Here is a 27815-nt window from a genome sequence, read left to right as displayed (position 1 = left end):
AAGAGGAATTGATTTATGACAGTAAATGGTACCAAGTATAGAACTATAGAGAATCCAAATGGGAGGTATTCATTTAACAATTCAAGGATTGCTGCTAGAAACCGGCTCCAGGAAGTCTTGGTGTTTCACTTGCAATGGCCCTTGGAATTCTTTCAGCTTAAGGGGCTTTTGATGAACTGCTATTTCACTAAAATCAATGAAAAAACAATTCTTGGAGGGAACAAAGCCATTATCAGTGAACAGATTTCTCTTTATTGCAATTGGAGAAATGTGGCAGAGTGGTATTATTTACCTATTTCTGTAAAACAATCCAGACTCCAAACAAAAGTCTTCAAGTTAAACAATTTCATGTTAGCCGAAAGCTCTCCCTAGCTTTTTCTTTCTTACATAACTCCTTCCCTCACCTAAAGAGCAGACTGACTTGTATTTATTACTAATAACACATTAAAATCTTCAATTGTCTAAATCTCCTCTCAAATACTTAGATATAAACCCTCTATAAATTTAATCTTGAAAAAATCTCTCCAGAGCTTTCTGCCCCATCCAATGCGGACTGATGACCCTTTTAACCTTCCCTTCGCTGGTCGCCTACCTTCCCCGTCTTCCTTTTGGTTTATACTCAGTCTTGATGGAGCACATCCTCCACAACGATACTGAGAAAGAGTATCTAGAAGTAGATTTCTGAGACCTTGCATGGCTAAAAACTTAGAATTCAAACTGAAATTAATTTTCTCCCATAATTTTGAACGAACTGCTCCACTGCCTTCTAGCTTGCACTGTTGTCTTCAGAAGTCTGAAGCCATTCTGATCCCAGATCATTTTTTCAAGACTTTTATTCCTCCTCTCTTTGGAAACTGTGATCTTTCCTTTACCGCAAGGGTTCTGAAATCCCACGGCACTGTGCCTTGGCATGGGCCTATTTTTATCCACTGTGCTGGGATCTTGATGGCTTTTTTCAATTTAGAAACTCATGTCCTTCAGTTCTAGGATATTTTCTTGAATTACCTTGTTGTATTCATATTTTATTTTTTAAATAAACTTTAAAAACTCAAGGTATAACAAACATGCACATATTTTAATGTCTATAGCTAGATAAATATTTCTAAGTCAATACTGTCTATTCATATTGAGGCAATATAATGCTTACTGGAAACAGGAGGTGTGTTGCCATTTACTGGTGGCTTCACCATTGGGGGATGGGTGAGGACATGTCCATTTTGTTGAGGGAAACTGATGTATCAGCATCTCTAGTTTTTTTTTCTTGTAGGCTAATCAATTTTCCCAGAAAGGAACCCTCCAATCTCCTGCCTACTTTCAGCTGTGCCTGGTATCCCTAAGTCCAGAGCTTCCATGATTCAACCTCTTCAGACAGGAAATCTCTAGTTTCTTTCACGGTAGGAATGAGGCAGGGGTGGATTTGGGGTCTAACTACTCCTTACATAAACTTAAAAAAAAATTCTACAGTTTTCCATTCTATCCTGCACCCTAGTCTTGAGTCTTTCCAAGGTTCTGATGTATTCATCAGCTTGTTTTAAATTAACTTCTCTGGATCCAAGTACTTAGCTTTCTCTGTTTTCCATCTTCTAAAACTTTGCGGCATCTCTTGTCTGCTGTTGATTTCCTTCTCCTTCTTTTTGTCCTTGTCCTTCATACCTTCTTAGTCCTCTACAGTCATTTTAATGGCTTTCAAGAGAGTGGAGGATAAATTCAAGTGTTCATCCTACCAAGCTAAACGGGAACTCCCTCTCATTTGTTAGATGTAGGCATCTTCAAAGGATCAAAGGATCAGATGTATGTCTTCTTTTCTCTTCATCCTCAAAATCTTTCTCAACGTACCTTTTGAGGTCCAGATCTATATTTGTAAATGCCTCTTGGGAATATATGTCAAAAGTAACTCATTATCTTTTCGGAAAATCTATTTGTTCTTGAAACAGTGTCATAATCCTTACAGTTACCCATACTGGAAACTTTAATATTAACTCTGACTCTTCTTACTGCATCTTCCTATATCTGATAAGACACTAGGGCTTGTCAATCTCACCCTTAGAGCTCTCTTACCTCATTCTTAATATTCCATGGCCTGCCTCATAGCTACTCCCCTGAATGCTAATTCATCCTATTATACCCATCTTGCTGCCTTCAAGTCTGGTTTAAATGTTGCCACTTCCATGAAGTCTTCCTTTATGCTTTCCAGGTTAAGTACACTCTTCCTCCTCTAAAAGACTTCTGCACTTTCTTAACATTTCTCCTATGCACTTAACATATTTAACGTTTCTCACAAATCTGCATGTGTTTTATTTCCTCTATTAGAGTGTAAGAGTTTTAAGGGAACAGGCTTTGAAGGAATCTATCTCTGACCTTCCTCATCACATAGTTTTTGTTGTGGCATCAGTTTATATGCTGAATGAATAAATGAATTTGGGACTATTGAGGGAAACAAAAGAAACAGAGGACATAGCACCCTGTCTTCTGGAGAAAAATGTTTATCTATAGCTATAGTTACAGCATATCTATAGTAGAGCATCCGTGACAATATGTAAAAGGTAAAATGGTCCTCGACTTAGGTCAGGAACACAGGCTTTTTCATTTAACTTTCCTACTGCCGGGCCCATCAGCTGCCATCTCTGGCAGCTAAAACACATGGATTGTTGCCCTTTAATGAATTCGTGATAAATTTCAACCACTTGATAGACTATACAATCTTAAATTAACAGTTACTCAGTTTCTGACAAAAGCCTATTTAAATTAACTGATATTTGAGAAACATCTATGGAGTCATGCTAATCTTCATTCCTCTACAGCCTTTTAAGCTCTATCTTAATAATAAGGAAAATATAAGCCTACAACTACATTAGTCTTCAGAGAAATTTCTCGATTCAATTGCACTTTAATATTATGACATCAGTTTTTATAAAGAGAAGTCACATTAAGAGTGTTCTTGTATCTTCAACAACATCACCGTTTGAAGATATTATCTATTGGGTTGAACCATATGAAATTGCCAGTATTCAACTGTTTTTGACTTTTAAAAAGGGCAATTTTACATGGTTCACCTAATAGTTCAATTCTTTAAAAAATAATGAACTATCAAATTAAGTCATCTTATAATTTAGCAGTAAGAAAAAACTTGTCTCATCTGTCAAAGTAATATGTTCTTCCAACTCACAAAGATGAGAATGACACTGAGCAGGATGCTTCCATTTTGCTTTAGCTGCCAGCAAGCTCAGTGCTGAACGTAGTGCTCAACTGTGATAATTTTCTTAGCCTAGGTTTTGCTATAATTGTCTGTATGATTCTTCTTGTTTGACCTTTTCCACTTTTATTGATCTAAACCTATACGTATTTTTCTGGGAATGAGTAATGTAGCAACTACATATATAAAAATATAACCAGTTACCCAGAGTACCGTGTTAAGAAGGAGTCTTCCTGAACTTGGAAAGACAAGTACCAAGGTCAACTGGTGATTTTCCACATACATACTGGAAGGGGAAAGGCAGCATGGCCCACATTTGCAGTCCTATCCCAAATGCTAAAGTGCTCAAGGTCTGTACTGATGAGGCATTTGAGAATTAACTGTGAAAGTCAATTTGCTAGAGGTGAGATTTGAACAGAATTTAGAAACAAGAGAGGGGCATTAATTGATATAAAGGCATTCCTGACAGAGCCAATAAAATATGAAATAGACAATGAAATGCAAAGGAACAAATTTAGAGAGATATATATGAATATTTGAATACAGATTAGCTTGGTTTAAGGATTGAATCTATAAGTAAAAGAAATGAGAAATGAAGCTAGAGATGAATGAACCACTGTAGCTTTTGCACATGAAGAGAGTGACATGAAGAAAACAGTATACGAATGTTGGAAATCAAGTAATTTCTTTTTAAGACTAGAAGAGGGCTCAAAATTAGCATTTTACTGCTCCTATAGTAATATTTGATTCAGGAAAAATCCTAACAACACTGGGTGAAAGACTGTTGGAAAAAGGATATTCACACAGTCTCAAAGTTATCACTCCACAGATCACTTGTTAATTACGAAAAGAAAAAAAGTTCTTTACGCAACTTTATAATCAAATCTAACCTTATGATCAAACTTAAAATCACCAATAATGGGCTAAAATGTTATCATGTACCTCTTTGTAGAATGCAATGAGGACACATCATCTATATAATAGTCATGCTAAAAATGTTTAACCTAAATCCCATCATGAGGAAACAATTACAAATATCTAAATTGAGGGACATTCTTCAAAGCAATTAGCCTGAATATGTATGTCAATGTCATAAAAGACCAAAGAAAAACAGGGAAACTTTGTCCTAGGCTGACAACCAAATGCAACAAATGATCCTTTATTGGATCCTAGATTGGAGTTAAAAAAAATAGTTACAAAATACACTAGAATTTGAAAATGAACTACACATTAAACCACAGTATTGTACGAATGTTAAGTTTCCCAAGCATGATAATTGAATTGTGATTATGTAGGATTATACCCTTTGCCTGAAAACTCTAGCATAAGTACCAGAATGTTGGTGAGTACCTTTCAAATTATAGAATGAGTAAATACACACATAAATAAATAAATAAACTATGTGTGTGTGAGTGAACACATACGTACATATACATGGGGTGGGGGAATGTGGCAAAAATTAACAATATAGGTAAATCTAGGTGAAGGATACACAAATATTCATTGTACTCTTCCTAAAATTTTTCTGGATTTAAAAAAAGTAAGAGAGCTTACATAATTTGGGTCAAATTCCAGTTTACAGATATGAAAACTGAAAGCAAAGAAATTTTATTTTGTCATGTTCGTTCACTTAGGTTGTAGCAGGTGCATAATTAAAGGTCCTATGGTTTTATCTTCCGGTCCAGGGGTCTTTCAACTCTCTCACCCAATCTCAAGCATAATGACACAGGATAAATCAAAACAAGCAGTGACTGGAGGTAGAGAACTGACTACTGCGCAGATGTTCTGAACCATCTCAGCAGTAATGAGAGTCGAGGTTAGGGTCAATTGTAGATACACATGGGGAGACAGCAAAACAAAGAAACAACCTAACAAGAATCATAAAGACTTACTGATATATTAGGAGGAGAACAAAGAAATAACTCTACAATACATAAGTTCAAAAGATGGGAAAATAGGAGTACTAGGGGTAATAAAAGAAAAAGTGGATAAAGATTGCCATTTAGGATAAGAAACTTAGTTTGAGACATGTACATTTCAATTGTAATATACCAGAATGTAAGCTAGAAGTATGCTAGAATGTAAACTCCAGAAGGTAGGAATTTCCTTTTTTTTGAGGAAGATTAGCCCTGAGCTAACATCTGCTGCCACCCTCCTCTTTTTGCTGAGGAAGACTGACGCTGAGCTAACATCCATGTCCATCTTCCTCTACTTTCTATGTGGGACGCCTGCCACAGCATGGCTTGAGAAGTGGTGTGTTAGGTCCACACCTGGGACCTGAACTGGCGAACCCCAGGCCACTGAAGCAGAACGTGCGAACTTAACCGCTGCACCACTGGGCCAGCCCCAGGAATTTCTTTTCTTTTTGTTTACTGATATATCCCCAAGTAACCTGAACGATGTCTGTAAATAAACATTTTTTTGAACAAATGAAGTGACCCTTTATGATGCATTCAGGTACAGAGAGACAGAAAATAGAAAGATAAAATTTAAGACAAGGTATCAAGAGATATTTACTTTGTAGGTCTTTAGGGAAGTGGACATATTTATAGAGAGCTCTGCCTGGGGTTTTGAGTATAAGCCCAAATAATAGAGTTGTCTTTTTTTCTTTTCCATTGTTCCCTTTATGTGTATCTTCACAGGAACCTCACTGGGAGGATGGGTGACTATGGTCATATACCCTCTAGTACCATCAAAACTCCATGATTATTTATTAACACTTCATTAGCTAGAGCAGGCAGTTCAAGTGTGGTCCCAGGACCAGCATCGTCAGCATCACCTGGGAGTTTGTCAGAAATAAAAATTCTTAGGTTCCACCCTAGATCTACTTACTGAATCAGAAACTGTGGGTATGGCCCAGTTATCTGTGTTTTAAGCAGCTTTCCAGGTGATTTCACTGCACACTAAAGAACTAGGGACAAAATAAAGCTACTACACTCTTATTTGACAAAATTTCTACCTCATAGTCTAAGTCACTCTTCTTGAGATGCAGCTAAAAATTTAAGACCCAATTACATAAAAAGATATTTGTAATAAAACTTAGTATAACATATCACATAGACATAATTCATCATATAGTGACCATACAGCAAAACCAGCCTACGATAAAACATTTCTAAAAGGCATCTACTTACTTTAATGTCTCAGCAAGAAAGAAGCTCTGCTGTACATCATCATGTGTAGGAGTAGAGGAATATACATCCTTCACCCCAGAAAACCCACCACTGACTCGGCAATACTTTTCAATAGCCTGTGAAGGAGATCAGATAAAAGAATCAATTCCATAGAATTTCAAGTTTTAAAGGACAAGTTAAGGAACCAAAGTCAAAAGTTCACAGAGATCCATATGAGAATTTGACAGTTTAAGAATAAGATTTATCATCAAATCGAAACATTCTTACACTGGAAAAATTAACTGAAGTATCCTGCTTCCTGCGGAATTTCTCCCTCTCCAAACCTCTTTAATCTTTTTAAGACATTCTATATTTTCCTAACTTAGGAGTCAAATTTAGGCTGTTCACACTGAACTAGAGACCTGTCTGGCACAGTGAAGCCTCCTTAATTCTGACAAATCAAGAGAGAGGTCAGTTTGAATTAAAATTTTTAAATGCAATTTTATTACTTCCAAGGAAAAACAATAATCCAAAACACGCTAAAAAGTATTATGTAGGAGCTCTCCATAGTAATAGCAATGAGACAATATTTACTGCAAACAGACTATATGCCAGACTTTGTATTATCATAACCCTAGGAGTTAGGCATTATAGGTACAATACTAAGAGCTAACAATTATAAAGTGTTTACTATGGGCTAAAGGCTCTTCTAAGAACTTTATATGCATTAACATTTAAATTTCCAACAACCTTATGAGGTTGTCTTAATAGCTCTACTTTTCATACAGGAAAACTGAGGCAAAGAGTAATTTGCTCCACACTATTATTAACTACTGTGCTCTACTGCCTGATTGGGAGCTAACATTAATTTATATTTTCTCAATTTTTGAATATGTACAAAATAAAGTACACTGAATTAAATGGAATCTATTCAAAACCCTGTTTTTAATTCAAAGCAACCCAATAACCTGCTTATGCAGGTTTATCCAGCTCCAGAATTAAGCCGTTTACAAAGAGCTGAAAGCATCGTGGTTCTTCTCTTTCTCTGCTCTGCCTGACCCCGGACACTGAGCGCCGGGACAGCGACTTAACCAACCGTCACCGCAGCGGCGTGTCGCTCCTAGTCTTGGTATTTTTCATATTCTTCTGGTCTTCTTCCTTACTAATGAAAAGCTAATTAACACTGAAAATGTTTATTTAATCAAACTGTTCATTTTCATATTGTTCCATTTTGATTATAGCTGGGTTTTAATGTCTCCTTACCAAAGGGTTTGGTCCTTTTCTCTACCTAAATAGTTTAAACGTATTTTGAGTACAAGAGTTTTGGAACACTGTATTGTTCACAATGATCATGCGTCTTGACCACCATAGAACCATCAAGCCATGACTAATCTTTAAGCCACTTAGAGTCGTTATTTGAAGGCAAGTTTTCATGCATGATATACTCAAGTTTGGGAGTTTATAGATGTAAATGGAATAGCTGAAGCTACAGAAGACAGGAGATACCTCTATTTTGTCTTAGCTTGTCTTCCATTTACTTTCTTCACACCCTACAAGTTAGGCCAGCAGTGGGCAAAAATGCAAATTCTATTTAAGATGTGAATTCTCCTCTTTTGTCTCCATCCCCATTTTTCTCAGCATGGCATACTTTTGAAACTTCAATGTAAAGCATAACTATTTCAGTTCTTGTTCTTTATAATTAGCATGTGTCCCTTTAGGCTATAGAAGGAAGATTCTAACTCCTATACTTCAAATTTGGACAGATATGGGTTAAAGTTTGAGCTGTCAAACATCTTTTTAATAGATCAGAGTAGGGCGATACTTTAAGAAGGTACACAGGAGAAAAGGATCTTAGGAAAAGGATAAATTATTCTATAGTGTTTCTCAATGAGAGAACATGCTTCTGCCACCTCCCCTCAACCTCCCTGCCTCACATGATTCACATATATCTCCCTTATTCCTCTAAATAAGAACCATTAAATATTAGGGGACATTCAAGTCATTCATTGCAGGAATTCTTTACTTATCTATTTCCCCTACATAAAATATTGCTTGATTTACATAAGCATTAGTAAGCCACTGCTACCAACAGAAGGGTGTGTGTTCTTTTCCCGAACCATTGTGGCAACAGTTTGGCTATCTTCTCAACTGCGCAGGACCCTCCTGCATGGAGAGTTTTACTAGTGGCTGTGTTCCCAAATCTGGACTCAAGTGACCAGGCAAAAGCAGCATCAATAAATGCAGCACCTCTTCCTGTTCCATGTAACCACCTTGCTTCCATTTATCTTCTCTTACTGCTGAACTCCATAAGCACTATCTAGGTCTGAATGACAAATGACACATAAGTGTCCTCAGCTTAGCTCGTCTTTATCATATTATCCTGGATTATTGCAGTGGTCTCCACAACCCACCAACTTACAGATTACAATGAGATCCTTCTGTTTGTTACTCCCCACTAAAAAGCCTTCAGTAGATTCTTCCCCTTTGAAAAACCTTTTACTAAAGGTCCTGTACTGGATTCTAAAAGTTAGGGAGCTTTGGTGGGTAGGAGATGGTGACGAAAAAGACAATCTGACAAGCTTTTTAGATAGGAAAATGACTTTCTACCCCCTCCCCGATACGAGAAACACTTATGCAGTAACTGACAGAAGTGTGTGTCTGTGTGTTGTTCCTGAAGCATTGAGTATACACCCTTTGATCTGGCATGTAAAGTCATCTACATAATGGCTCCAAACTTCTCTTCCTCTGGTTGCCACTGTGAAACCTTCTTTTTATATAAATTGGACTACATTCTGCCCTAAAACATATCTTGCACATTCCCGTCTGAGCAATTTACTAACACTACTTATCTCACCTAGAATGTCCTCATTCTATCTGGACTGCAAGCTTAAGTTAAACAATTTGAATATGAATATCCATCATAATTAGTACTATTTATCATAATTAGTATATCTCAAAGACTAAAACACCCTCTTATTCCTGGGAATAAGCTATAATTTCATGAAAAGACTAATGATTTTCTTCCTTCCCAGGTACTGACAGCCAAGGCTAGTACTCTAAGAGTAAACCACTTGCTTCCTTTACTTATCAACCATTAAAAATACCTCATTTCAAACATATATTATATACAGTATGTGTGTGTGTGTGTGTGTATGTGTGTATATACAGATACATTGTTTCAATCTAGAAAGATTTTAGCAATTCACTCATCCTTCTTATGGTGATCCCCTGGGGTAAGCCACCAAGGCTGTGATTCTGGGAAGTTTTACAATGATTTTTTTTTTTTTTCCAGAGGTTAAGCATTAATAGGCAAGTATAGAAATTTTATAATCATAGTGAAAAACTGCCTTTTAAATGACTCTTTATAGTTATTCAATGAGAATAATGAGTGAACACTAGTGGAAAAATAGTTCTAATAGAGAACTAAACTGGATTCTAAGATTTACTTCTACTCCTTCAGAATCTTAAATTAACTGAGTAACAGAGTTTTCCACCAGATAATGGAAGTACCCTACAGTAACTGAATGTGAGGGAACACGGATGAGGACACACAGCACTACAGGAAGGCTCGATTTACACTCTCACGGCAAGTGAAATATTGGCTTATTTACCAATGCGGCTTCCCAGCCCCACCGCCTGTATCTTGGATCGTGCGTGAATCGCCATAAGTACCAATAAGTTTCAATTACTTCTGGACGGAGGATGTAATACTTTTCCGCTTGCCGGACTGCCACAGCCTCTACTGCACCATCAAACTTGAATGATTCAGGACCTAGCTTTAATGCTGTAACACGACAAAAGAAACAAATGAGCACAATAAACCATTTGGGTCTGTCTGCCGGAGCTTTTCTCTTCCCAGAAAGGACTGAGGAAGAAGTAAAGTTACTTTTGTTGTTTGTTGTATTTTTATTGTTGCTGTTTTGGAAAACCAGTGACTTTCAGAGATCCACCTTCGGTTTTCTAGCAGCTTAACAGACATAAATATTCCTATTATTCTGATATGAAATATTTCTCATAAATAATGTACTTCAAGATACTGCTAAATCTAACCATACCAACAAAAATCTAGCAATCCTTTGGAAACAAATGCAAGCTAGACATAAGCACATTACATATTCCATTTTGGTCCAAAATAAAATGAGACAGATAATTGCACTGTGCAGAATTATTTTTTAAAAATCCAAGACTATTTTAAAGTTTCTTTAATATAATACACACATATAAGAAAACATTTTAGAGCTAAGATCTTGAATTAGATTTAGCTGTAGATTACATAAAGTATGCTATAGTATTCAAGAAATAATATATTTTAAAACTTAAACCAGTTTTAAAAACAAACTCTCTTCTCCTACAGTCTCTGCATATATAGCAAGGAAGAGGTTCAAATTGCCAGTCACCAAGAATTTCATCAGCAATTTTCCCATTTATCAGTTTGAAGAAAACATGGCCATTACACATATATTTCAACATTACATATTACTCCTTGCATGATATGATTTCCATTCAGGCTGGAATATAGCACTACATGAAAGACTTTTTAAGGACCTCTTTCTAAACACAGCCAGTACCCTAAACCTGAGAAATATAAAGTCATCTTCCACTGGGATGTTAAAGTCACACACAACTACCACTCTCTGCTGCCATCTTTCTTTTTTTTACTAAGTTGTACTCTGGCAAACAGTTTCAAGGTCTCTCACTTCTTTCAAGAAATGCTGGACACCTTTATATTTTCTCATAAAAGAAAAGGTAGCCCAGAACTATAATGCTGGTGGGCCAGAAATAAAATCATGCCATAGTTGTTGGCATGACATGTGTTTCTGTGGCTAAATTTCAGTATTATAAGGGTGACAATGTAAGCTCCAAATAATCACAATTCAAAGGAAATGCAAACAAAGCCTTTTTTTTTACCACCACTCACCCCCAAGAAAAAACACAAAACCAAAAATAAATAGTGATGGTAGATAATTCTATTAAAAAAGTGAAACATGTGACCCAGAAGAGTTAATAACCACAGCTTGTTTGCTGCTAAGTCTTGTTGAACTAAAGCAGAACTCAAGTAGGTGTTTTAACCTGAGGCTCACGAACTCTCGGGTAGGCTTTGGAAGAGGGAGACAGTGTGGGTCCCAGAAGCCTCTGAAACTGTATGCAAAACTTTATGCGTACATATAAAGCTTTGACCAGCTCCTCAATGGGATCTGAGGTTAGGAATAGCCAACAAATTATCACTATTTTGTAAGAAAACTTTTATCCAGCTTACCAACAAGGTCTGACACACAATGAAATATTATCTGGTATTTAATAAACGCTTTCAAAATGATGATAAAAGTCAAGCATCATAAACACTGAGATGACGGTAATCCAATAAAAAAGTAAGGCAAGTCATTTTGTCGAGATTTCTTATATTTTTCCTTTCTCAAAGACTATGAGTGCTAAGAAGTGATCACAAGGAATGATCAAATGTTAATCTTAAGGCTAACTTTAAATTAGATAATAACTTCTGTAATTATAATGATAACATCGCCTGAACTGAAATAGAAATTGGCTGCAGGAAACTAATATTTTAAACTTCTTACTAAAAACTCTATTTCGCTTACTGATCATTCATAACTTCACAAAATAAACATACTAGTAAGATAACATATTTGTCCTGTGAGGAGCTGGTGAGTAAAAATGTACATGTCTAAATTATATACATATCACATCCATTATTTTGGCCAAATTATTGGTTTCATGTTTCTGAGGGCATTATTTCTTGGGTGCTCTTTTGTTTAACATACATTGTAAAAAATAGTTTCAGTACACTCTACCTTGCACTTAATTTCTATTCCCTATCTTAAAGTTCCCATTTACATTTGGTATTTCATTTCTAAAAGGAAAATAACCAACCCAAAAAGTAAAAACTGAATCAAAACCATAAGTAATTTAGTACCTAGGTAAAAAAAACTCTAGTGGATACAAAAATCATATAATGTAGGTAAGAAAAGAAACATGCCTAAATAAAAAATTATAGTAAAATAGCAAACGTGATAAAGGTCAGTAGTAAGACAATAAAAGGCAAGTTTAAAGAAGGGACAGATTAGTTTGTAAAGTTATGGGGAAACGCAATTAGTCCTCTAAGACGAGTAGAACCTGTAAAGATGAAAAAATAAGTACACCCAAGTCAATAAAAGAAATTCAACAGAAGATAAAAAGCATAAGGAATATTCTGGGACAGCAATCTGACTATAGTTTGAATGGGATAATAGTAAGGGGAGATCTTAAACTATTTTCCTGTATCCTTCCTTCCTATTAACTTCCTTTAAAAAAAAATAGTTGTAGAAATGCTTAAAACATATCCAATACTCCATGGTCAGTGGATTTTTTTTTGTCAGACAGATATGTTACATGTATCTAAAAAGATTAATTTTTACCCTGCAACATGACAGCGCACAGTCTAGGGAAGGCTTTACCTAATTTCAACACGAAGCAAGTTAGATTACAGAGCAGTCTTTATTTTAGTGATGTTCAGCAAATTTTTTTTTTTTAATCCAGAAACCCAGAAAAAGAAAGTACTGTATTTTGGAAATCTAAGATCTGGTTTGGCACCAATTCTGTACCATACTTCAGAATAAACTAAAATAATGTATCACTCTAGCTTCCCTTATAGAGATAATAACATTTGAAACTACCACTAAGTTACTGCTCAGTTTCATGAACAGATTCAGCACTGCTTCCTACAAACCCAGCTAAATATTAAGCAGCAGACCATGCTCTTCAGTAAGACGGAATATATGAAGATCACCTCTACCTCCAACAACAAATGAAAGTGAAATTCCAAGGCAGTAATTATATGAATTTAGCTGGAATAACTGTTAAGAAGTAGATGGATATTTTTAAATAAAGTAGCCAAAAATTATAGTACGGCTATAAGAAAATACAGCAAAGGACGTGATAACCTGGAGGGAAGTCAGCAAAACTAGGATTGTACTTTTTTTTTTTTTTTTTTTTTAGATTTTTTAATTTTTTCCTTTTTCTCCCCAAAGCCCCCCCGGTACATAGTTGTGTATTCTTCGTTGTGGGTTCTTCTAGTTGTGGCATGTGGGAAGCTGCCTCAGCGTGGTCTGATGAGCAGTGCCATGTCCGCGCCCAGGATTCGAACTAATGAAACACTGGGCCGCCTGCAGCGGAGCGCGCGAACTTAACCACTCGGCCACGGGGCCAGCCCCCCTAGGATTGTACTTTTTAATAAAAGGATCTAAGCTGAGATTAAATATAAGTAAAAACAGCGAAAGACTTGAAAATATAGGACACAAATCAAATAGTAATCTTTTCGGGAATACCAGGGCAAAGAGCGTCACAGGTTCATCGACTTGCAATGTGAGAATGACAATTAGAACAAGCATGACAGCAACAACCATAGACTGCATTTTTTAAAATTTCATTTTACTCACAACCACATGCTGAGGAAGACAAGGTAGGTATTGTTTATGTCAACTTTTTGCAGATGGAGCAACTGAGGCTTAGGAAGGTTAAATGATTTGCCTAAGGCTCACAGATAACAAACAGTAAAACATGGGATATTTGAATTCTAGTTCAAATGTTCTTTTCATGATATCACAGTTTCATATAAGCATCAGCAATGTCATTATGAAATGTGGAAGTCAGAAATATAATATAGGAAATCCTTTCGTAACCCTGGTATTCTATGAACGTCTCAAAGGCAGGGGATGCAGCTTGTTCACACTTTAACTTGTAAGCATCTGGCATAATGCTTGGCACATAATAGGTACTCTATGTTTAATACAGTGAATGATTAATATAATAACTATGGTATAACAATTTTTAATATGTCTGTTGTATGAAATTCTACTATTTTAGATCTAGGATTTGATTTGTGGTCAAAACCTACATAACAAGTCTCATCATGGGTCCTAACAGACACTGAAAATCCATTCTGGTCCTCAAATGTTTTACTGATTTTAGCTCTATTTTAATATCCTCAACATGATATAATTGAGCTTCTATCTGTAACTCAGATCACTGACTTTATAGTTATTTATACGTAAATATATATATACACACACCCACACACAGCCAACACTTAAAACACCCGAAAATAACATCTACTTCAATGTCCTTTGGACCTAGTTATATTTTGTCAAGAAATGGGATCCTTGGTTTAGTTACTGAGGGAACTGAAGGATCAATTTCACCATAAGTTTAATTCCTTATTACATTAAAATAACTTGACAGATTTATGAACTAGAATAAATTTTAAGCCAATCGTATTTGTGTCATGGTACTTAATGGTAAATTAACCCCCAAACAGAAATTCAGTTATTTAATAAAAGCAACAATTCAATTTCTGAAATCACAAATAGAAATTACTAGTTTTCAGTCTTTCATTAACTCATTATCCATTATTTCATATAGAAACATACATTTTTAAAGCCAGAGAAAACCTTTGAAGGTCTAGTCCAGTGTTTCTCAACCCTGTTTACAGGCTTTTTTTTTTTAAACCTAAGTGCCTTCTCTCTTCATGAAATTTTAATAATAAATATATATTGTTAATCTACCTATGACTGTATGTATATCTAGGCTTTATACATAAAAAAGATTTTTTTTTCACCCCCAAGAACCAATATTTGTCACCATTGAGAATCATCTTATTTCCCAAGTAAGGACACTGAAGCCCAGACATGTTATACACTTCCCTAAAGCAATGTCAGAGGATCTCTTCAGCTAAATGCACGAACAACTCAAAAATTACTGGTGAATCGACTAAGAGGCAAACTACTAATTCCCTACACCAATTACACATTCAATGCAACCACTGCTATCTTTTGGTTGTTCTTATTTTCATAAGAGGATAGGCAAGGTATGTAACTTGAATCAGTCAATTGTGTGTTCAAGGAACTGGTTTTATAGAAGCTGAAATGAACAGCTAAAATGGATTCTTATTATATTAAAATAATATTATCCCATACATCTCCAAATGCCCTTTTCTTTAAAACAATTTCTTCAACATCTTTATTAAAACAAACAGTAGCAGCATTCAGAATAATAATTTTAAAAATGATGCAGGAACACACTTCCAGAATTAAAATTCAAAATCTTGAGAAAATGATTTACTGTTACACTATTTTGAAGTGAAAAATGTCTATATATTTTCCTTCTAATTCCTGGACATGTTTTTAACTTAGAGGTTATTTTGGACTATGTAATTAGCATGATTAATCTTCTTACCAGTTCTGTCATAGGACTCATGACATGTATGTGCAATTTCCGCCCCTAGCTCTAAATAGTGACCAGCTTTATCCATTCTGGAACCATCTGCTCCTAGTGCAAACATTCCCCCAGCAAAGCAGGCCAAATGCCCCATCTTCTTTTCCAAGTGTCCATTTTTCCATTCTCCAATAAAGGTAAGACCTCCACGGGACTTCTTAATAAGATGTTTTTCTATAGCCTACAAGAAAGAGAGATTCAAAATTTTAGAAGTAAAGTGTTAGTGTTCAAATTTCCTACATCCCTCTGGCTATCAAAAAACCTTAGTAATATGATACTCTATAAAGGAGTAACCCTCCCAAACTGAGAGACTTAATTAAGTCCAATAAGTAATTTTTGGAGTGAGTAATCAAGTCACATATAACCTTGAACAAATACCCCAATCACCACTGTAACAGACGAGGTGGGAGAGGGGACACTGGCCTCAAGATTGTCTGTTGACATCACACTAGCCACATTACAGGTTTTTTCTTCTTACGCTAAATGAAATTCATAATAATCCGTCAACTGAGATCATAACAAGTTATAACCCAAAAGGCTCTGTTGACTTATTTTCAATTTCATACGACAAAAACTGATTAGGAAGAATACCTAAGTTAATCAGGAAAATGATTTTGAGAACTAGTTAAAATGGTTTCTCCTTTTCCATGTACCTACACCTCTTGCCAAAGTACTTTAAAAAGGCACCATTAGGGGAGACATCTTATATGTGATAAAGCTTACCAAACTAGCTGAAAGTTCAAACTTAACTCCATAGTCCCTTACTTTGCAAACTTAGGCATTTGTTTTTGATGTTGTGCCATGGTTAAGAGAGGCCACCTGATAAACACAGTCCATCCTCCTCGAGTGTCGATTTTACCCATAAGATGTGAGGATGGTTAAGAGAAATATTTTATATTAAACTTGAATATAACATGAAGTAGAGTTCAATAATCACACTCAATTGTAAGAATGAGATTTTTAAGAGTTTTGTTCCTTTGGACTATGTTCTCAGACTTTGCTGAGAGGGGCTATAGGTGAATTCTCCTTAGGTACTTCTACGGAAAAGTATAAGAAATTGCATTAATTCAATTCTCTCTGGTAGAATTATTATATATGATTAGAGACTATGCTTTTCTGACAAAAAAAGGAATAAGAATTAAGCCACATTTTTATCGTGGGTCGTTCTCCGACAAGCTCAATACGAGTTTTAGAAAAATTTATTCTATATTCTTTATAATAATAATGTTTGTTTTATAGAACTATAAGGACTATGTCTTCATCATCTTATACTCCACAAAACCTGTAAGTGTAGTATGTACTCAGTAAATGTTTAATTAATAAGCCATTTTATAAATAAATGGTACTCTGAGATAATTGTATTTGGCCTGTTAGGTGAATGAGGTATGGTTGATAAGCAAAATGATAAGGGACCACCAGTGGATTATAAGTTTTTATTGTTGTTGTTTTCCTTTAACCATATTACTCTGAAGCACAAATGAAAAGATTAGTTTTCTGAGTACAGAGACAATGTTTTTTCATCTTTGCAGACCTCATGGTATCTAGCATGTTTTCCACATTTAAGGCACTCAATAAATGCTTAAAGAACGATAGCCTTAGTTTAGATTCTAAACCTTTGTATAACAGTTTTGTCATTTCGTTATTTCTATTCATTGTAACAAAAATCTTACTATGTTATAATTAAAAGATATCCAAACATATCCCCACAAACCTACTAGGATTAAAATAAAAGGTGGGTAAAGACAGGACTTTTACCAGTAATTCTTTTATAGACTCCTGAAATTTCTTGTTCAGCTCTCTTCTCTTTCTAAAACTATGACAAATGTCTAAGAGTTCAACTTACATAAAATGCCAAACTGTTGAATGGCAGTTAAGAGTAATATTATTGCTCTTCTATTAAAAGTATTAAACAAATCTTCTCAAAGACTGGCATTACTTTCTTGCTCTAAAAGGACCTTTAATAGGTATATTTTTTCTTCACTATTTTAAAAATTAAAGACTAAGTATAAACTTGATCTGAGTATGAAACTTATAACTGTGCATAATTTTTTAAAAGAAAGCTAAGAAGTAGGAACCAGGGATATGGGCACCTGTAAGCGTAGAGGAGGGCAAGATGAGGATGGAACAATTTAAATAGATGAGCTCATAAAGGTAAATTTAAAAAATGATTTATCTCAAATTAGAATAGATCTTAAAATAAGTAATCATTTATATCTCTTCCGTGCATTCCATATGTCACATATTTTATAATTTGTATATACTGTCTCCTAACAGAATTAATAGTTATCAACGATAATTAACATTGAAAAAACTGCAAACATGTCTCAAAATGAAAGTTGGCCAACTGGTCATTTAAAAACACTTAGCAGGTGCCCACTTTAGATTTAACTAATAAAAACAGGACATAGAAAACAAGTATAGAAAGATTTTTAGTACACATATAGCAGATGATTTACGGAAATAATTTTAATTTATGAGTAACTTTGAAAACAGGTATCATGCCTTTCAAAGTATATATGATTAAAAAAGCCATGACAAATATAAAATAATGTTCTTTTTCCTTTAGAAAGAATTAAGCAAAGTAAAATAAAAAACAGCTTTAGATTACAAGGAAGCAGCAAATATGAGAAAAAATGATTACATGGTATACGACACGTCATGCTTTCTCAAAAATAAAAACATTAAATACATTCATTTATCAAATACTTATTGAAAATCTATTATATCAGCTATTGTGCTAGGTGCTAAAACAACGATAAACAAATTAGGCTGCCTTCAAGGACAAACAACCCGTCTTGGGTTGACTAAGTGGGAATGACTGAGGGCTATTTTCAACACTACGATTCTAAGAATATTACATTTTTCTTAGATAATGACTTTTCTTGGATCATAAAAATTTCTAGGTTTAAAGTTTAATAACAGAGAATAAAACTCTCCCAACTTTTCAAAATGTAAGACTTTATAAAGAATTTTATAAGTCACGTATTAAAATGCACATTCCTGATTACATATCAACTTAGTTCAATTTCTTAGTTAACACGATCCTTCAAAAAACATTTATCAAATGCCTATAATGTGCAAAGCACTATATGCCACATTTCAGTTCAACTCCTGTGCATTTTTGTAAACAACTAAAGGAAGCTAGTTCACTAAAAAATAAGGACATAAAATGAGTACTAAGATCCTTGGTTTAATTTAAAGACAAAACAACAATTCTAACTCTGAATACTGATCATTGACTACAGTCAGAACAGTGTTGTTATACACAAAATATATGACCATTAAAGGGATTAAAATCCTTAAAGGGATATGAGTTTATACTGGAACGGAAAGCAAATAACTTATTAAGTGCTTAATACGCTCTTCTATTTCACAGTTTTTGCTTGGAAATATTGCATGTTAACTGTTTCCAAGAATGAAACTTGTTCCAATTTTAAACAGTCACAGTATCATGGTATGAGATTATATAAATATGAAACAATATAGTACAGTGGTGAAGAGCATAGACTCTGGAGCTAGACTGTTCAGTTCCAGGCTCCACCACTTACTAGCTCTGCGACCTGCAGTAAGTTACTTAACCTCTCTGTGCCTTAAGGTCCTCATGTGTAAAATGGGAGTAAAGATTAAAATATTTCATGTTTGTAAAAGGGTTAGTACAGTGCCTGGCATGTGAAAAGTACTATACAAGTGTTTTGCCCTTACTATTTACCAATAAGGCTCTCAACGTGTAGGTTCAATGGGTCATTTGAATGAAGAAATGTTGATGGAAATGTACGTGAAGTCAGAAGTTTTCCAGTCCCTGTAGACAACTAAAAGTAATTCAAATAAATTTTCACATATAAATATGCTACACGAAATTCTCTCAACAATTTCTTTAAAATGCCACAATAAAGGAAAATTATCTTAAAATACTAACAAACTCTACAGTGAATGCATATAATAAAATGTGTACAAGATGTTCATCAGTCACTATCAAATATGAGTAGTCAACATGTTAAGTAGGTAAATGTTCTGACAGTAATTACCTCAATAGCATCATCATACATTTTTCTCGCCTCATGGTCTGTTTTATCTGACATCAACCACGCTTTTAGTAAGTATTCATAAAAACTGTCTCCCAGCCCTCCAACTGATGTATGATCTGTAACAAAAGAGAAAAGAGAAGGATGGAGATGGAGGAAGGGAAGACAGAAGACAATTAAATAATGTTTTTCAATTATAGTAACTATATTATAGGTCAATAATTTAAAAATTATATTCATAGCCCTATTGCCAACATACTCTAAATTTAATCCAGTAAGAGTAGACCATAATCACTCTCCTCTATACGTGTATCAAATTTTCTAGAAAATTTTTTTCTGTTGGATGTGATATTTCACATAGTTAGTGGTTTTTTCTTCAGTCACATAGTTTGTACACTGTCACACAACCAAACTTTTCTAGAATTGAAAATAACTATCTTTCATATATTAATGGCTGTAACTATCATAATTACAATAATTATAATGGCTATAAGATTAAATATAAGAGGTTTGCTTTAAATCTAATGTTAACCAAAACTAGCTCATTTTTTTATAGGATGGTTGATGGTGATTTCTGTGCCATAGAAAGTAAATTAAATCTACAAAGAAAGAACTCCCAAGGCGATCTTACTTTTTTATCCCTGACTTTCTATAAACCCTGCCCTACATCTTTGAACTTTGTTTCAAAACTCACTCCCTGCATGAACAGAAAAATATCACATTTTTTACAACCCTTCAATCATTCATATAGTACTATCATTGCTTTTTCAAGTTAGTGAAGAAAGGATGGACTATTTAGTGGCTTATGGGAACAACTGGCTATGTGGGGGAAAACATATATTAATATTTGTATCTTTAGCTCACAAAAATAAATTTGTGGTGGGTTAATTTAATCTAAAAGTAAAACACAAAACTATAAGTACAAGAAAATGTCTCTCTTCCTAAGCAGATGATCTTCTTAAGTAAAACACAAAAATGAAGAAGCCATAAAGGAAAAGATTTATAGCGCCATATGGTACAAGCTGCCATAAATTAATAAGACAAGAAATAGAATGGGAGAAGATATTTGCAACATACATAACAGAAATAAGGGTTAATGCCCTACACAAAGAACTCTGATAACTAAATAGGAAAATTGACATAGGGCACACACAAGCAATTGACAAAAAAAGAAACACAAAACTAACAGTTAACACATAAGAGAAGAAGCTTGACTTCACTAGTGATCAGAGAAAAGCAAATTAAAATAATGAGATTCCATTTTTGTCTACTTAATTGGCAAACATTTTAAAAGACTGATAACATCCAGTGTTGATAAGGTTCACAGTTGCTGGGATTGGAAGGCAATTTTGTTGTAACCATCAAAATTTAACCTAGGTTTTCTAGTTCTGGAATTATCTTGTAACAATACTTGCACAAATACACAAATATAGATGCAAAAGAAAAAAGTTCATCCCAGCACTATTTCCATTAGTAAAAAAATAAAATAACATCAAACATCTGGGGAAGTGGCTACATAAATTACAGCATAAACAAACTATTGTGGATCATGCACTCATTAAAGAGAATCAGGTGAATCTGTAATCTGATATTGGAGGAGATCTTATTATACGCTGTTAAGAGGGGAGGAAAACAGCAAGTTTCAGAACAATGTAGTTTGATACTACTGAAAATTCATCCGTTTTAAAGAATGTTGCTGGACACATACAAAACGTATGAAAAGACAACTGTCAACAGTGATTAGCTCTAAGGAAGGAGTCCTTCAATTTTTATTTTATATGCTTATGTATTATTGGAATACAGGTAACACGTAGTTAAGTCATCTTTTGATGTAGAAAGGAATAAACGGGAGAAAAGCGCCATCATTCACTTTAAGCAATATGTCCGCTGATACACTAATAGTTCATTTGTACCTTAAATAGGCTGCATCTCAAATGCTCTTACTTCTCACTTTTTTTCTTTAATCATAAATGTGCATTTCGATGAACGTTTACATATGTATACACCCACAAAACCACCACCAGGATAAAATATAGAGCGTTTCTAGCATCCCAAAAGTCTTCCCCATGTGGCCCTCACAATCAATACCCAACTCCAAAGATAACTATTTTTCTGACCTCTCTCACCACAGATTTGTTTTGCCCAGTTCGTATAAAATAGCCATTCATATAAAATGGCAGTTTACTTTTAACTATGATTTGTTAGCTTAACAATCTTCTCTTTCACTTTCCATCCAAATATCTAGAAGAAGGACACCTCTGCTTTCTGTAGAATTCCTGAATCGCTAACATTAAGTGAGTGGGTATTAGAAAAGACACTCAGAGGAATTAAGACAGTTACAATATGACCCCCTATTCTAGGCTTCAGACTGCAGAAGAAAATCACCATTAAACTTCTAACAGCTTTCAATACTCCTCATACTTACATTTAAGAACTTCAAATGATGGTAACATATGATGATGGGTTTAAAGGATAAATTACACTTAGATGCTAAATTAATTCTAACAGATTTAAACATTTTATAACTAAAAAAACTGTAGAAGATAAAACATACTTGTAAAATAAACAAAATGGAGTAGACATGGAAAATTCCTCATTAATGGACATTTGGGACAGAGTAAGGATTAAGGATGCCTTTGGGGCACATTATTTGGTAATGAACAAGAAAGTAGTAATTTTATACTTGGAGAGCTACTATTTTAAAACAGCTGTATCAAAATATCCCATCAATACTGCTACTCCAGTTTTGTGGTAATGTCAAAATGTCCTGACTCATTCAGTAAATGATCCCATTACTATCCTACCAGCTGCTCAGAGCTTTTCTTAGATTTCATCAACCGCTTAAAATTACGCTGTATTTTAGTTGTCCTCATATTTTAACCATGACTTTCTTCTATAGCTTTTAGTTTTCCCCTAGATTTTCTAGTTGCTCTTCTATTGTCTCTCCTCTTTTTCTTTCATCATTTGTATTGTTTCCCAGTCTCTCAGTCACTGAGTCAGCCCTGCCCCTCTTATTCTCCTGGAGACCAGCCTTCCAGTCTCTACAGTCTAAACACACCGTACGGCTATCATCCTGAGGCTTCTCTTTTCTTGCTTCCCTGAATTACACTATTTCCTCAATCCTAGGTCTTAGTTTACACAGTTTCACTGAATCATAATTCTCATATAATTTCCCAAGAAAGAGTAGGTGGGATGAAACTGTGTTGTCTGACATGTCTTTATTATGCTCTTCCTCTTAATTTCATTTCGTCTAGATATCAAATTCAAAGTTGGAACTCATTTTCCCTCAGAGCTTCTCGAAGGTGGTGCTCCAGTGTCTTGTACCATCAAGTATGATGGTGAGAAGTCTGATGTTATTTTATAGGCTCTGTGTGTTCTCAATCCCCCTTCCTTACACTTGACTTGCCTTCCTTAGCTTTAGAATCTTCATTTCCACATTGGTTAAATTTTTTCCTACATTCATTGTCCTGGGCACTTTTCAAACTAAAGATTAGCATCTTTCCACTCTGGGAAAATCCTCTTTTGTCATTTCTTTGATTATTTTCTCCACTTCACTTGCTTGGTTCTCTCTTCTGAAGCTCTTACTAGTTGGAAATTGGACCTCGTGGATTGATTCTCTATTACTCTTTTGTCTGAATTGCTACTCTCTTAGTCTTCTTTCTCTATATACTGGGAGTTTTTTAAAAATCAACCTTATCTTTTGGTCCTTTCACTGAAGTTTTAATGTCAGCAATTATACTTTTAATCTCTGAGCTCTTTTCTTTTCTCTAATTGCTTATTTTTCATAGTATTCTATTCCTATTTTATGCATATATTATCTTCTCAGAGTGCTTTGAATAAAAGAGAGGATTAACAATGTTTATTTATAGAACTGCCTCATTTTCCCCTGGGATTCCCTTTTTGACTTCAAATAGTTTTTACTGTGAAATTTAACATGCATATAAAAAGTACATAACACATAAATAGAATGTTCATTATAGAGAACACGTGCATTATCTCCGCTCAATAATGCCAATACCCCAAAAGCAATCATGCATCCCTTATCAATCACAATTCCCACCCCCCAAAAGGTAACCAACTTCTTGATTTTTGGGGGGTTATCACTTTGATTTTTTTATATGGTCATCATCTAATACCTTCTCTCAACTCTATTGGTATGCTTAACAAACAGCACCATTTATTCTCTTGTGTCTGGCTTCTACAGCTCAACACTTTGTGAGATTCAACCATGTTGTTGTATATAGCTGTATATCTGTATATAGCAGTATATCATTTACATGCATTGCTGTACGATATCCCATTGTGTCAATCAGCCATTATCTACTTCACTATGTTTAGGAGTGAAGTTCTTCTGTTTCCTCCACTGAACAGCAGGTATTCCTCCACTGAGTAGACCTATTTGTCACTAGGTCTCTCTCCTGAGTGGGAATTCTGACTGGATGCTTTCTTTTTGTTCTTTTGAGGAATATTAGCCCTGAGCTAACATCTGTCACCAATCTTCTTTTTGCTGAGGAAGACTGGCCCTGAGCTAACATCCATGCCCATCTTCCTCTGTTTTATATGTGTGACACCTACCACAGCATGGTTTGCCAAGCGGTGCCATGTCTGCACCCAGGATCGAACCGATGAACACAGGGTTTCACCAGTTCGGATCCTAGGCACGGACATGGCACCGCTCGTCAGGCTACGTTGAGACGGCGTCCCACACGCCGCAACTAGACGGACCCACAACTAAAATATACAACTATATACTGGGGGGTTTTGAGGAGAAAAAAAGCAGAAAAAAAAAAAAAGATTGGCAACGGTTGTTAGCTCAGGTGCCTATGTTTAGGGAAAAAAAAGTGTGCTAAGAGAAAAAGTAAATATATAAATTTAGCCGCCCCTGACATAGGAAGGGTTAATAATCACTGGAAAAAGCTTGCCAACAAACTGTGACCCGGAGGTGAGAAGGCCGGTTAGCCAATGACGGGTAAGACCTCCAGGGGGAGGCAACCTAAGACAGGCATCGGCCGCCCGGGGGCACAGACGGAGACACGATATCGGGAGCAGGAGGTGTTGCCTAGGAGGCCTTGCATGCTCCAAGAGAAAGTATACGAGCACAGCAATAACATGATAATATCAAAACAGAGGCCAAGGGAGGGCTCCTTGAGAAATCACTAAGAATTCTTGGCATTTGCTAATTACTTCATCCAGAACACCTGTGTATGTTTAACAGCTGTAAGCTATGTATATATTGAAACGCTGGTTATAATAAACTCACAGTGGCCATCAGCCCTCTACACATCTATCCTGATGTGTACATTGGATTGCGACACCGACAATAAAGCCAAAATTGATAAAATTACATTGAAAAATTGCAAATATAGAAAATTTCAATATGCTTATTTGAAAACTGATAAATCAGAAAAACATTAGATAATGAATCTAAAAACAGTCTTGTTTAATATACTGAGAAGTTTCAATTATCTTAAAGGAAATTAGACTGTGTGCCAAACTATGAGCAACTTGACAACAGACACTCATTATAGTTTAGGCTTCTTTATACACCCTATGGCACCTAGCACAATTCTCACTTTTGGTAATGTGTGCTCACTAAGCAATTATTAAACGAATGGCTTAATTTCCATTTTCAGGTATAAATAGCATTTCACAATTATAACAACTTGTCTTTAAGGTACTTTTTCTTTTTGTAACTGAAGGACCTATAAAAAAAAATGAATCCATTTTCATAGCCTCTCACTCTTTTTCAGTTTAGGGAAACAAATAATGGATTATGAGGTAAGTAATAATACCTAGAATAATACCTAATACTTAAAAGGTCCACAAAAAACATTTGCAGAATGAATGCATGAAATGCCTGAAGTACTCATCCTTACAAGTTTTAATAAAATTTCCATGTATATATTTTTAAACACTTTCCTAATTTCCCCAGTACTAAGTCTATAATTGTAGAATATTCAATTGTTTACACGAAATATTCATTGAAAACATAATTTAAAAAACTTACAATATCTCATTAATGTGGATTATCAGGAAAATGCATAAAAATCTTGATATTAAGATTTTCCCTTTGGAGTTTTTTAATCTTCTATAAACACATCTTTGTGCCTAGAGCCCAGATGAAATATTTCAAGCTTCTCAGTTGACTGTAGTAAGAATGTATTTTGTAAAAATATCCCAATACCCAATTCCATTCCTCTCCTCTCTTTAAAAAGAGTTTAAACTTACTGCTGCTTCTTTCTCATAATCTACTTGCTCCTTAACCCCCTACATTCTGGCTTTGGTGTACAGCACACAACCAAACCAAAATGGTGTTCTACGGTTTAACAGACATTTCTCAGTCCCAATACATCAAATAAATTTTAAATGCGGGAATAAAATGATTAGATCATACAAAGAGCATTGTGGAGGATGAACTGGAAAGGGGTGATACTGAACTAACAGAGATAATTGAAGGCCTAACTTAATTGAAGGGAAGAAGAAATGAAGGAGCAGATTTTAGAGCTGCTAAGAAGGTAGGAAACAACAGCCCTGGAAGCTGGTCAGACTGTCAGGTTTCCGACACGAGCCACACTATGTACAGCGTGGGTGAAATAAATCATGAAGAGGAGTAAATTTTAAAGAGATAATACGCTCAGCGTTGTACATAATGAGTTGAAGGTACCTACAAAATACTCAGGAACAAATATCCTGTACCTGTGAGGATATAAGTACAAAGCCAAGAAAAATCAGTAATGAAACACTGACTTACATCAGGGCCGGGGGCAATTTTTTCTGTAAAGGGCCAGACAACATAGAGCTCTGTGGCATGGTCCGCTCTTTTGCTATTGTTGCTGGTGATGACGATTGTTTAAACAATCCTTTAAAAATGTAAAAAACATTTTAAACTCATAGAACATACAAAAACAAGCCATAGGCTAGCCTGTCATAGTTTGTCAATTGCTGATTTGAATCTCACCAATATACAGCACATAGATCATCCAATAAGAAGAGACAAGGTTGGTGAGGCAAAAATGGAAAAGGGAAGAAGTAGAAATTCCTAGAATATCAACATTTAAGAAGCTGGGTGAAGAAAATGAAACAAATTCCCATCCCTTAAAAGTGCGCTGGCCTTGAATCTTGCTTTGTCCAACTGAATGTGGTAAAAAGTGTGCCAGTTTCAAGTCTAAACCTCAAGAGGCTTTGCACACTTCACTTCTTTTTATGAGAACCTGTTATGCTGCCATGATAAGAAGCCTGGGATAGCCTGAGAGATGATGAGAGACCACAGGGCGCAGAGCTGAGTCTTCCCAAATGGGGCCTTGCTAGATCAGCCAGCCTCCAGCCAACCTGCCAGCTAACTACAGACACATAAGCAAGTCCACATAAGATGAGCAGAGCCAAGCCAAATCAAAAGAACCTCTCAGTAAACCTGTAGATTTTGGTGAAATAATAAATTATTTGAAGTCACTAAGTTTTAGAGTGGTTTGTTATTCAGCAATAGCTAACTAATACATTGTCCTTTATGGACTAGTCTATAGGGCAGTCACTGGGCCATGCAAGAAATAACTTTTAGTGGGGTGGCAGAGAGCAGAGCCCAGAATACAACGTATTAAGAAGTAAACAGAAGGCAAATGAGAAAAATCAACAGACAATCTAGGAGAATAGAATGGGATATTCAGGAAGCAATAATGAACAGAGAAATTAATACTTTGAACCATAAGTTCATGATGAGATTAGGCAATGGAGCAGTGACAGTGTGCTCAAGTTCTCATCTTGTTCAGAGGGAAGACACAGTCATGACCAGTTCTGGATGTCATTAGAAAAATATAAACAATCAGGGCATAAGGTAAAACTCAAGGGCAACTGTTAGATGGAATTATATATATAATTTTCAAACTAGTAAAGAAAAAAACCATGAAATAAAAATCATAAGGCAGCATGGGGAAGGATTTTTCTTTTTTTTTTTGAGAAAGATTAGCCCTGAGCTAACATCTGCTGCCAACTGTCCTCTTTCTGCTGAGGAAGACTGGCCCTGAGCTAATATCCGTGCCCATCTTCCTCTACTTCATACGTGGGACGCCTACTACAGCATGGCTTGCCAAGCGGTACCATGTCCGCACCCGGGATTCAAACCGACGAACTGCGGGCCACCGAAGCAGAACGTGCACACTTAACTGCCGTGCCACCGAGCCGGCCCCGGGGGGAGGATATTTTACGAATGCATAATAGCTAGAAAAAAAC

The 27815-nt window shown here is 35.4% G+C and overlaps 1 protein-coding gene across 3 annotated transcripts in view; it reads right to left on the bottom strand.

Moving 5' to 3' along the window:
- The window catches only part of MAN1A2 (mannosidase alpha class 1A member 2), a 194577-nt gene that overhangs the window by 37572 nt on the left and 129190 nt on the right, over positions 1-27815 (bottom strand). For all 3 annotated transcript variants that reach the window (XM_046645240.1, XM_046645241.1, XM_046645239.1), the window contains exons 9-12: positions 19596-19711; positions 15532-15751; positions 9918-10090; positions 6328-6443 (exon numbers count right to left, since the gene is read on the bottom strand). In XM_046645240.1, coding sequence (XP_046501196.1) covers positions 6328-6443; positions 9918-10090; positions 15532-15751; positions 19596-19711 — 625 coding nt within the window. The remainder of the gene's footprint in view (positions 1-6327; positions 6444-9917; positions 10091-15531; positions 15752-19595; positions 19712-27815) is intronic.

Source organism: Equus quagga, chromosome 18 (assembly GCF_021613505.1).
Source record: "Equus quagga isolate Etosha38 chromosome 18, UCLA_HA_Equagga_1.0, whole genome shotgun sequence".
NCBI lineage: Eukaryota > Metazoa > Chordata > Mammalia > Perissodactyla > Equidae > Equus > Equus quagga.
The sequence above is the reverse complement of the archived record's forward strand: the minus strand, read 5'-3'. Positions and strand labels throughout refer to the sequence as shown.